Below are 12,391 nucleotides of genomic sequence, written 5' to 3'. Positions count from 1 at the left end.
CTTTCAAAAAGTAGGTCCAGTGGTGACCTTGGCCAGGGCCAGTTCAATAGAACAGTGAGTACAAAAACAAACTGTAATGAGTTGTGGCAAGGCAGAGAAACAGAGAAAGGTAATTGGCAAGTGTAGCTACTCTCCTTTTGACAAAATTTAGAACTAAAGGTGGAGAAAGAAATAAGAGACTAGAGGAGGTTAGACATAAAAAGTAAAATTAGAATTTTACCTTTAAATCTAGTGTTGGTTGTAATTGGGGGCACAAGCCTCCTAGATTTTTAGGAATTAAAATACCTTAACAATCATCAAAAAGAACAACAGCATCCAATGTTCCATTTCCTTCCCCAGTAATCATTTAACTTGAAATCTTGACAGCACAACTTATTCTACATTACAATGGCTGGTTAGGAATTTCTTCCATGGTCTAAGACATATTTGTCTGCAAGACCTTCACCCACTAGTTCTGTTCCCCCCGCCCCCCGAGTCGTATGTAGTACAGGTTGAGTCATGGTTCTGCCTAAACCCTCAACCCTCCCTCAATGGAGTCAAATACATTCTCTCCCCATCTTCACTGGTTTGTCTAGATTCTCTGTCTTCTGTTCACTCCAGTTTTCTAGCCTTCTCTCTCACAGGGCTGGATCCGGAAGTGAACAGATATCTCACCATGCAAAACCCAAACTCATCGTGATTTCCAACGGATGAAAGACAGACAACGGTGTCAGGTGCATGAATTTTAATGAGAGGCATGGACAGGTTGAGGATGGTAATCACCAGCACTCAAGATATTTTTGGCCAGCAGTTCTGTTGCCTCTAGTCATTTTTCATCCTCTCTGCCGGAAATGTTTATCTTCATGTAGGACTGGAGGCAGCATGATTGATAATTTCTGCAATAGAAGTAGGGATGTTCAGCCTTTTTGCAAGAGGGTCTACAGATTCCCACGTTACCCATGCATCGAAGGATGTGACGTCTGCTGCCTGGCCAGAAAGAAAAAAAAGGTTAATTTCCACTTAGCAGTAACATAGATATAATGAGTCAGGGAGCATAGTAAAAACCTAAAGGGCTAAAACAATAATGGATTACCTATTAGAATGACCAACATCTGGAACACTGAAAACAACAAATGCTGGCAAGGGTGTGGAGTAACAGGAACTCTTATTCATTGCTGGTGGGAATGGAAAGTGATACAGCAACTTTAGAAGACAGTTTGGCAGGGTTTTTTTTTTTACAAAACTAAGCTACTCTTACCATACGAACCAGCAATTGAGTTCCTTGGTATTTACCCAAAGGACTTGAAAGCTGATGTCCACACAAAAACCCGCACACAGGTGTGTATGGTAGCTTTACGCATAATTGCCAAAATTTGGAAAGCCACCAAGATGCTTTCAGTAGGTGAATGGATAAAGAAACTGTGGTGCATCCAGGCAATGGAATATCATTGAGCACTAAAAAGAAATGAGCTATCGAGTCATGAACAGACCTGGAGGAAGCTTAAATGCATGTTACCAAGTAAAAGAAGCCAATCTGAGAAGGCTGCATACTGTATGATTTCAGCCACATGATATTCTGGAAGAGACAAAACTATGGAGACCATAAAAAGGTCAGTAGCCATGGTTGGGCTGGGGAAAGAGATGGATAGGTGGTGCACAGAGGATTTGGGTGGCCGTGCAAATACTCTCTATGATACTTAATGATGAATTCAGGCCATTCTACATTTGTCTAAATCCATGTACAACACTAAGAGTGAACCCTGATGGAAACTATTGACTTTGGGTGATAATAATGTGACAGTTGGTTCATTGGTTGTAACAAATGTCCCTCTCTGGTGGGAGATGTTGATAACAGGGGAGGCTGTGCCTGTGTGAGGGCAGGGAGTATATGAGAAATCTCTGTGCCTTCCTCTCAATTTTGCTGTGAACCTGAAAAAATAGCCTTTTTTTTTCATGGGATCCCCGAAAAAATAAATAATACTGCTATGAACGTTCATCCACAAGTCTTTGAAACTAAATTTTCATTTCTCTGGAATAAATGCCCAAGAGTGCATTTGTTGGGTAGTATGGTGAGTATATATTTGGGTTTTTTTAAGAAGAAACTGACAAACTATATTCCAGAGTGGTTGTATTAGGTTGGTGCAGAAGTTATTGTGGTCTAAAAGGTTAAACAGAATTGCAAAAACTGCAATTACTTTTGCCCCAACCTAATACCATTTAACATTCTCACCAACAATGTATGAAAGATCCAGTTTCTCTGCATCTTTGCCAACATTTGGTGTTGTCACTATTTTTAATTTTAGCTGTTCTAATAGGTACGTAGTGAAATCTCATCATGGCTTTCATTTGCATTTCTCTAATCACTAATGATATCGAACATCTTTACATGTGCTTATTTGCCATCTGTATATCCTCCTCAGTGAAATGTCTTTTCATGTCTTCCTTCTCACTGGATTGTTTGTTTCTTACTATTGAGTTGTGAGAGTTGCTTATGTACTCTAGATATAAGTCTTTTGTCAAATATGTGGTTTGCAAATATTTCTCCTATTCTGTAATTTGTCCTTTCATCTATCCTTTTAATGGGGTTGCTCTCAGAGTAAAAGTTTCAAATTTTGATTAAGCCTGATTTATTGATTTCTTTTTCTTTCATGGATTGTGCTTTTCATATCTAAGTACTTTTCACCTAGCTCTATGTCTAAAAGTGTTTTCCTACGTTTTCTTCTAGAAGTTGTATACTTTTACATTTATGTTTAAATCTGTGATCCATTTTCATTTAATTTTTATATAAAGCTTGAGGTTTATATTGAGTTGTTTTTGTTGTTTGTTCATTTTTGTTTTATTGTTTTGCTTACAAATGTCCAATTGCTCCAGGACCATTTATTGAAAGGATATCTTCCATCGCTATCTTAGCAACTTTCTGTGAATCTATAATTATTTCAAGACAAGAAGTTAAAATAAAATACATTAAAATTAAAAGTTGATGAGTTGTGCACTATTGGTAGGAATGTAAATTGGTGCAGCCACAATGGGAAACAATATTGAGGTTCCTCAAAAAGTTAAAAATAGAACTACCATATATATAATCCAGCAATTCCACTTCTGGGTTCATATTGAAAGGAAATGGAAACAGGATATTGAAGAGATATCTGCACTCCCATGTTCATGGCAGCATTATTCACAATAGCGAAGATATGGAAACAGCCTAAGTGTCCATCAACAGATCAATGGATAAAGAGGTAGTGTACATCTACTGTGGAATATTATTCAGCCATGAGAAAGAAGGAAATTCTGACATTTGTGAAATGGATGGGCTTCAAGGACATTTTGCTAAGTGAAATAAGCCAGATAAAGAAAGACAAATATTGCACGGTATCACTTATATGTGGAATCTATAAAAAAAAAAAGTCAAACTCATAGAAATAGAGAGTAGAAAAGTGGTTGCCAGAGGCTGGCGGGTGGAGGTGAGGGGGTAAATAGGGAGAGGTTGGTAAAAGGGTACAAACTTTCACCTATGAGGTGAATAAGGTCTGAGGATCTAATGTAAAATGTTGTGGCTATAGTTGCTAGCATGGAATTGTATAATTGAAATTTGCTAAGAGAGTAGAACTTAAACATTCTCACACACAAAAGAAAGAGAAGTTTGTGAGGTGAGGGATGTGTTAATTAACCAGAGAGGGGTGTCCTTTAACAATGTACACATATATCAAATTACGACAATGTACACTTTAAATATCCTACACTTTTATATATCTTTTATACCTCAATAAGGCTGAAGTTAATTAAACAAAATACAAATAAATAAAATAACCTAAGGAGCCATAGAGTGGTTAATAGAACAGGATCTGAAATCAAGAAACCCTGGATTCAAATCCCAGCTCCTGCTTTACTTGTGGTATAAACTTGGACAAAGTTCTGTACTTCTCTCTTCTACCCTTTTCTCATCTGTGCAGTGTAGACTGTAGTAGTTTTTAACCTTAGAGTTGTGACTATTAATAGCTTAATAAGTGAAAAGCAATTAGGGACTGGCACAAACGGTAGTAAGAGCTAAACAAATGTTAACTATTATTGTTGTTTTCTTTATCATACGAAGGTCCTTTCTGAATGATCCATTTCTGCCTATACTACAATTACAAACAGTTGGGGAATAGTCCCATGAAATTAGACAGACATTAGGCCCTCACTGATAGTCAGAGATTTTTTAATATATAATACGATAAAGAGTTTGTTTCTTAAATATATCTGCATACATATACATATATACTCAAGTTATGTCTATATTATTGGCATTGGGTAAAGGCTATTTTTTATTTCTACATCTCTGTTTTGTTTTAATATTTTACTTGACATATGTTTTTCATAATAACAAAAGAACAACATAGGCCCTTAGAAATTTTAAAAATCATACCCTATTTAATTTTGATCATTTCATTTAGCTGTATTTTTACATCTCCATCTAATCAGCAATGACACTATTCTGAAGGTATAAAAAATTACTAGTACACTTACTTGTAAAGCTTTATATTGTCAAGATTAATTTGTTCTCACTTCATGTCTAATCTGGCAAGTTCTTCCAGGAAACTGACCACTCAGGAAACAAAGCTGTGATAGCACAAACTGAATAGGTAGACATGGCAGCCCACAGCCAGGACATATCATAATGCTTACTTCACTCTACTGCATTGGAAAAACTCTTCAAACAGGACATCTTTTCCAGTACCCTATTTTGGCTTTATTATACTGGAAATTCCTAGAGAAAAGTTATCTAATTCGAACATATTTTGGTTCTTTTTTTGTTTTTACTGGAACCTATTGATACTTTAGAAAAACTTACTACAAGTCAGTTCAACTGGTATGCTGCATTGAAAAAAACTCCCACAGCCCTTGTTCAAGCAAGTTTCTACATTTTGTAACATGGAACAGATACGTTAGAGGAGAAAAATAATAAGTTATCACACATTATTTGATGCTTCCATCCCATAGATTTATGCAATAATAAATATACTAAAAGTGATTTTACTTTTACTAATGTAAAATGATTGAAAAACTTAGTGAGAAATATTATAACAGATTATTATTAGAAAATAATCCAAACAGTCTGTTAATCGCCAGAGATTATTTTGGAGGCTGTGCACACATAGGAACTAGAGATGCAGTTTCTAGTTCTTAGTAAGTATTCAATAAATGTTAGCTATTTGCTTTATTATTATTCCCCCTTGGGAATGAGGTATCCAAAACAGGAATAATCCTTCAGCTGGAAAGAAAATAATAACCATCGGCATTTGCTGAGCACCCACTGTGATCCACTTGGTATCTCTACATCTCATTACATCTTGACTATAACCTTCTGATGTCTCTGTTTCTTTTTCTTGCATTGTGAAATAGAGGCTCAGAGAGATGCAGTGTTCTGGCAAAGGCCCCTAACTGTTAGACGCAGAGCAAGGCCTCAGACTCCACTCATTATGACTCTCAGCCCGTACTCTTTCTAATGTACACTGTTGCCTTCTCTACCGGGTGAGACTTGGCTGGGAGAGGTTGGTGCCTCCCTGGATAATGACAGCTGGAGCTATGGCCCTCTATTGTTTTCACTGTCAAGGCCAAACTTCTGAACCTGGCAATCAAGGGCCTCTTATTCATTCCAGAAACAGTTATCAGCACCCAATCTTTGCCAGACCTTGCACTTGGTTCTTGGTACATAGGGTCCCCTATATGCAAATGGGTTTAATACAAAGTCAAATGTACACACACATACATACATAAATTCCTAAGCCCTTACATTGAATAAAAGGGATCTATTTTATTTTGAACAGAGAACATTGTTGTCTAAGAACGGTAGAGAGATAAGCAAGAAATATTGTTACTCTTGTGGAGCTGGGCAAGAATCAAAGATGAATTTCTAATCTAAGTATCAAATAGAACTTCAATTATGGGTACTGGTGTACAGACAAAGAATAAATGAAGTTTCAGCTACACCAGCAGGCCTGTGTATCGATCCCAGGAAAGGTCCAGGACAGGTGCCCAGTCTTCCCTGCTTTGGGGTCACAAAGCTTCTACAACCGCAGGGTCAATCCCCTGTCCCAGACAGGCCTGCTCTCCACCACCAACGTTGCTACCCATCCTCATCACCCCTCAGCCTACAAGTAAGAAAACAGAGCTTCCAGGAAGACTTACAAGAGCAAAGACCACGCCCGTTCTGTCATATGCCCTAGAGATAAGGTCCTTTTCTATCTTCTTTGAGAAGGAAGGCCAATGTGAGATTTGCATCCAAAAGAAGGGTGTACAGAAGGGTACAATGGAGATGGTGGAGCTGGCAGAACAGCCTGTTTCATCAAACTTTCCCCCTGGAGAAAGGCCATGGCACCCCCAGAAAGGAGTTTCAAAGGTGCCCAAATGAACCCCAAAGCTTTGCCAGGGACTTTGCAGCTCCTAAGACCTGCCGTCCTGTCGACTCTGCATCACCATCCACTGTACCACCCACATCTACTTAATATCATCATCAGTGTTCCCCCAGCCCTCGCACCAGAAGTCAGAGAAGACCTGCTTATTAATCCCAGCATGTCTCAAGCCTACTTACGAACATAGGTCACTTGTCTTCCTTGGGTCTCAGTCTCCCCATCTGTAAAATGGGAAGACAAGGGGAAGTTGCCCAGATCAAAGATTCTCACAGTTTTGAGGACTGTCAGGAATGAAGGCAGGGGTCTTAGGGGATGGGACCTTATCTCCCTAAGGAATAATCTGAGGGAATTTTCAAAATTTCACATGCCCAGACACCCAAGTCCAGAGATTCAGACATGGGTTTAAGTGTCTTCTGAAAATTTATCGTGGCTCTATGTGAGTTCCAAGCCCTTTTCTGAGCCCACCATTCTGTCACTCTCCAGGGTCTGTGCCCTGAGGGAAGCATGGAGGAAGTTCTTAATAAATGTTGTTGCCCAGGTGAATAGGTAATACGTCATAAAGAATTAATTTGGTGGAGGCATGAGGGCCGTGTGTGGATAGGTTAACACCAGGCCACAGGTATTGCAGGATCCTTACACTCTCCCCAGACCACCTCCCACACTGTGAAATTTATGTGTTTTAAGAGAAAACTAACTGATGCATAAGAACCAACTTGAGCAAGGTCCACGAGCTGCTCTGCATCCTTTCAACACTGCCAATCAGAGCTAAATATAACTGATGCAGTGGTCCTATGATTCCTTCAGCCCAGAAAGGATCCCACCCTGATTCATGCCTGACACATCAGCCATTGGCCCCCCAACCCAAATCCTCTTGAGCTTTCAGATATGAATTAATCATTCATCTATTCATACACTCAAGAAACACAGGTGTAAATATGATGTCTCTACTCCGCAGTATTTCCATCTGGTCTATGAGTGCTTGGAGGATGGGTGGGAAGAGGGCAGCGACTGAAATAATTACACAATAAGGTGGTATGAGCCATACCTTCATAAGAGTGACACTTTGTGAAGCCAATCAGAACTCAGTTTGAATCTCGGTTATATTTTAATGCAGTGTGACTTTGGTTAATTATATCACCTCTCTAGGTCTCAGTGTTCTCATCAATAAGATTGGGATAACAAGAGGGTTGTTGTAAGAATGGAATAATTTCAGGCCTATGAACAGTACCCACAGTGCCTTGACACATAAATCCAATGAGAACTTTTTTTTTTTTTTTTTTTTAAGAAATAGTAAGACACAGCTACGCAAAGGCTTTCACGGGTACGGGCATCCACTGGGGAGCCTGGTAATGGGGACACAGTGGAAGGGAACTATGAATAAAGGCAACAAAGGTACGGGAGAGGATGGTGAGAGGGTTGCTGTTGCTGAAGAGAAAGTCTTTGAGTGACAGTCATGGGAGATACGCTGGGCCACCGTGTGAAGGACCCCGGGCTGTGCAGAGCAACGGAAGATACAGAAGCAGGACAGCAACATGGTCAGATGGATTTCCTAGAAAACCATCCCTCTAATAATAGTCACTAATGCAAAGAGAACCTGGAGGCAGGGAGGCCAGCAAGGAAGGAGTTTGGATGGCCTCACGCACAGGTAACTCCAGTGTGTAGCCTGACAGTCCACAGTCACAGACAGCATGAAGACTGATAGCACAGGTTATGCATCTCTTGCCGTTAAAGTTAGTTTGGAGATGAACTCTGAGCCAGAGTAAGACCCAGATCCTAGGCACAACGCTAACATTTGTGGGTCCTGGGGCAAAAACACAATTGGAGACTCATGTATCATATGTCTGAATATTTAACAGTTATGAATCAAGCTAACAAACAGAATAAACACGATACAGCCTATCAATCACCCTTTATGAAATATCTCTTCATGATGATCTGAATTTCTAATTCTTGGATTCTTCAGAGTTCCACGTGGGAACCAGGTGTCACGAGGGAAGCTGGCTCAGTACACAGCCCACCTCTCTTCTCACCCACGCCCTGCTCTGCCTCACAAGATGAGGGGCCTGATACACAGACATGGACACGCCAGCCTGAACAGCCAAGCTCCGCCCACAGCCCCTGCAAACAGGAGTGTCCCCTGACACTCCTCCTGCCTCGGGGGTAGTACACAGTACTACACAGCCCCACCTTCCGGGGGTGGATCTAAGGAAAAGGCCCTCGCAGTCCCTGGAAGCAGGCACAAGGGTTGTTTGGGCAGGGAATTACAGGCCCCACTACTCAAAGCCTCTTCTAGGAAGGAGGTGGGGGGTGGGGAGTGGCGTTGGGAGGGCACAGTCTCTAGGTGTTTACATCTCCCTAGCCCCTATCAACCACCCCCTACCCATGGGGGGGACTTAGCAGTGGAAGCCCAGAGTAGGATCCAGATTAGAGGAGGGGGTTTCTCTTTCCAGAGTGTAAGGGTAGAAATATTAAACTGAGAGCAAATTATCTCCATGGATCAGAGTGAACTCCTTATCTGTCTCTATGTCATGCACCATGCTTTACAGAACACTCCATTCTCTGACCTCACTGCAGAGAACACAGTTCAGAGGTGAACACCTGTGTTGATAAACGGTCCTCGAGAATAGGATTTAAAATAACAATTCCTGGGAAAATACCCAGGTCCTCTAGATTCTTAATCAGAATTCTTGACTGTTCCCCGTGGGTGAGCCTTCTCCCAGGCTAAATTCTTCATTTAAATGAGACAGGCTTCTGTCTCCCTCACAGTCTAACACAGCTGGAAGTCACACAGCAATAAATCAACAAACAATAGCAACAGTTAACATTTATGGAGGTCTTACTCCCATACTGGGCAGTGTGTTCTACAGTATCTCATTTCATTCTTACCCCATCCTGAGATAGAGTCTATCATTCCAATTTTATAGACGAGGAAGCTTACGTTCTGAGATGTGTACGTGCATAGCGTCGGAGGGTGGTAAGTGGCAGAGCGGAATGAATAAATGAATCCATGAAAGAATATAAAAAATGAATAATGAACAAATTCATGTATAAATGAGTAAATGCATGTGTTTTATCTTTTTTTAATACTTGGAAACTTTCTGATCCTTGGGGCTGTGAGCTCTTGAGCACCAAAAGGGGCTTGGTTGAGCATCTCAACCGAGAAAGCCAAGGATTTGTGCTCTACTCCCTGTCCCTCCCCAGTCCATTCTCCCCTCCATGATGGACCAACTCTCCCAGCCCAAGGGTTCTGCCACTCTCTAGGTGTCTGCTGTGCCTTTAAATCTCTCAGCTTTCCACGTGTTCTTCTCAGTCCTCTCCTGACCCAATAGCCTTTCTTGCAGCTGGAAGATGAGGAGCTATCTTTAAGATTGTAATCATCTCCCCACTGCTGGGGTCCAGCCTCAGTGATCTCTCTGCTACCTCTCAACCCTCATCTTGCCATCCCCTCACCCTCAATCTCTCTGGAACGTCATTTCTCATGATTGACAGGCACAAGAAACTGATTTGTGAGTTTTAATGAAATATGGGAACTAAGGAACCTGAAGCAAAGTCGCTTCTATCCACGATTTCCATTTATCTTCCAACTCTGTTGCCAGGTCTGCACTTATGTTTTATTTGTCTGGTCGGCTGAGGAGTAGTCCAGGGGAGTATTCCATCAATTGTTACTGGTTGGATTGTTAAGTAACGACTGAGGACACAGCACCGTTTATGATTTGAGCAGCGCGTGACGCTGTCTTCGTCATTTTTGCACACCAACCGGCATTTTCCATTCATCCAACAGTCTGCTACTGGGCAGAGGAACAACCATTAAGCAGATGTTAGTATCTCTCAAGTGGAGAGACAAAAGGAAGCAGAGATGGAGTAGGAAGACAGGGAGAATAGGAGGGAAGGGCTGAGTCAGTAATGCTGGATCCAGTCCCAGGAAAAGAGACAAGAGATCTTGAGAGAAGAGAGAATTGAAACAATTGTTCCAAAATTGGAAACTCCAAGGTTTTTAGGGAAGCCTTTTCTAGGCATCGCACCCTCTGTCTTACCATCCCCAACCTCCTACCCCTAACTTTGAGATCAATTGTTGGCAATGAAAGTCCCACCTAATGGAGCTTGGAAATTATGAGAAAAGGACAATAAACACCTATAATATTAGGAGATGGAGAGAATTCACCCATGTTTCAACAGAGCTGGCTCCTTATCAATAGCCTGGCCCTGTCTAACTGAAGCCCAACAAGCTCCAGATCCAGCTACAACCCAACAATCCTCCTTGGCCCCATATTCACCCAATTCAAACTCAAAACCCAACCCAAACCTAATTATAACTCCCAACCTTACACAGCTCGATGTCCCTTGAGCCCCCAACACCAAGCCAAACCCAAATCTAATCAAGTCACCACCCTCAGTTCCGAGCAGTAGTCCCTCGCCAAGCTGAATCTCTAAGAAACACCCTGCATCCTCCAGTACCAACTCCCAGCCTCAGCCCAAGCCCCAGTCTAATCCCCAACATTAGCTCCACTTACCCAAAATCCCACCCCTTCCCCAGCCCACCCCAAACCATGAGGGAAGCCCAATTCCTCACCTCCACCTCCTCTGAATCTTCCCTCTATCACTCCAACCCCAAGGTCTTTCTCCCCATCGCAACTCACCCCCAGCCTTCATTGTACCCTCCCAAAGCCCCCAAAAGTCCCCAACCTGCATCTAACCCTTCATCCCTAAGCCCACTCCCAAGAACCACCAGAACACCAGCCTGCCCTTAATTGCCAGATGCTCCAAACATCTATCATCCGACCACCTTGGCAAAAAAGCATCGGGGAGAGACGTGGTCATGAGATGATTATGGGAAAACTTCCCAAAGCCACATGAAATGAGGAAAGGCTTCCCATGCTGCCCGCAGTGAGAGGAAAGGGGCAGCAGAGAAGTTCATGACAGGGATCCCAGACACTTGAGAGAGCCCCAGTTACCTGATACCACTGGTTCCATGGCCAGAAAGATGGCAAGAAACAGGAACAGAAACTTCATGGCTGACAGGTCACAGGAGAAGGAGGTGGCTGTGTTGCCGGGGATGAAATTAGAGTTCTCTGCAGCAGGGCAGAGCCGTGGGCAATGAATTGTAGCCGGAGAGGATTTATATGTGATCAGCCAGGCCAAAGGACAGTGTGTAGCAGATGTCGCAGCAAAGCACAAGAGGAGCATGTGGGAAACTGGCCAGCACCAGTGCCAAAAGTGGCTCTCCCCCCACCTCCCCATAAGGAGACAAGCAGATTAAAACCATTTGGCCTTTAGAGACCAACAAAGGAATTAATTAATTAACACATTAATACATAAATACATATCAAGAAACATTCCATTTAAAAAAACAAAAACATTTTCAGCTTTCTAACAGAAGGATACACTTCTGTCTGTCTTTCTGAACTTTGGACTTGCCAGTCTCATTCCCAGTCCAGGGTGTTAGCGTTTGTCATTTGTTCTTCCTGTAAAGTCTCTCTTTCAGACCTTCCCAGGGCTGGCTCCTGCTCGTCATTCAGTCTCATCCCAAATGTCACCTCCTTGGAGAGGCTTTTCCTGGTCACCCTAGATAACAGAGCTCCCACCTGCAGTCATTCTGTATTATAATAACTTGTTGTGTGACCTTCACAGATTTATCAGTTCTTTTTCAATCTATTTTACATATTCAGTCTTTGTCTCTCCCATTAGAATGTCAGAAATTTGTCTTGTAACCCCAGGGCCCATAACATCAGCTGGTGTAATTAAGTATATTTAAAGCATAATTAAGATATTAATTCAATTGCTTTAACAGATATTCTCTTCCCAAACAATGATTCCAAAAGACAGACATTGGTCCTTTCTCATGTGAAAATCTGGGCAAGCAGGTAAGTGTAGAGGCTTCAACATTCAGCTGGAGCAAGATTCCTTCTGGCTAGATGCTCTGCCATCCTCAACAGGCAGCTCCATTTGATGCTGCAAGAGGGCTGCTCCAGTTCCCACCATCAAGTCCCCATTGCACCCATCAGGGAGAGGAGAAGGAAGGA

The 12,391-nt window shown here is 41.9% G+C and overlaps 1 protein-coding gene across 1 annotated transcript; it reads right to left on the bottom strand.

Annotated features, from left to right (window-relative positions):
- Positions 1-739: 739 nt before the first annotated feature.
- Positions 740-11,492, bottom strand: LOC117016259 (beta-defensin 119-like). The gene is made up of 2 exons (XM_033095457.1): positions 11,324-11,492; positions 740-966 (listed from the first exon to the last, which is right to left on the bottom strand). Exons 1-2 carry the CDS (start codon positions 11,379-11,381, stop codon positions 806-808), a joined length of 219 nt encoding a protein of 72 aa, XP_032951348.1. The 5' UTR covers positions 11,382-11,492; the 3' UTR covers positions 740-805.
- Between the last annotated feature and the right edge of the window lie 899 nt (positions 11,493-12,391).

The sequence above is a fragment of the Rhinolophus ferrumequinum genome, chromosome 23, assembly GCF_004115265.2.
Source record: "Rhinolophus ferrumequinum isolate MPI-CBG mRhiFer1 chromosome 23, mRhiFer1_v1.p, whole genome shotgun sequence".
Taxonomy (NCBI): domain Eukaryota; kingdom Metazoa; phylum Chordata; class Mammalia; order Chiroptera; family Rhinolophidae; genus Rhinolophus; species Rhinolophus ferrumequinum.
Note: the sequence above shows the minus strand (reverse complement) of the source record. Positions and strands in the feature narration are given on the sequence as shown.

What these genes read in the sequence shown, in the direction of transcription:
- LOC117016259 (XM_033095457.1), bottom strand. Translation starts at nt 11,381, where the DNA reads ATGAAGTTTCTGTTCCTGTTTCTTGCCATCTTTCTGGCCATGGAACCA. An exon ending in CATGGAACCAGTGGTATCAG is followed by an intron (nt 967 to 11,323) that starts GTAACTGGGGCT and finishes CTTTCTGGCCAG; the next exon opens with GCAGCAGACGTCACATCCTT.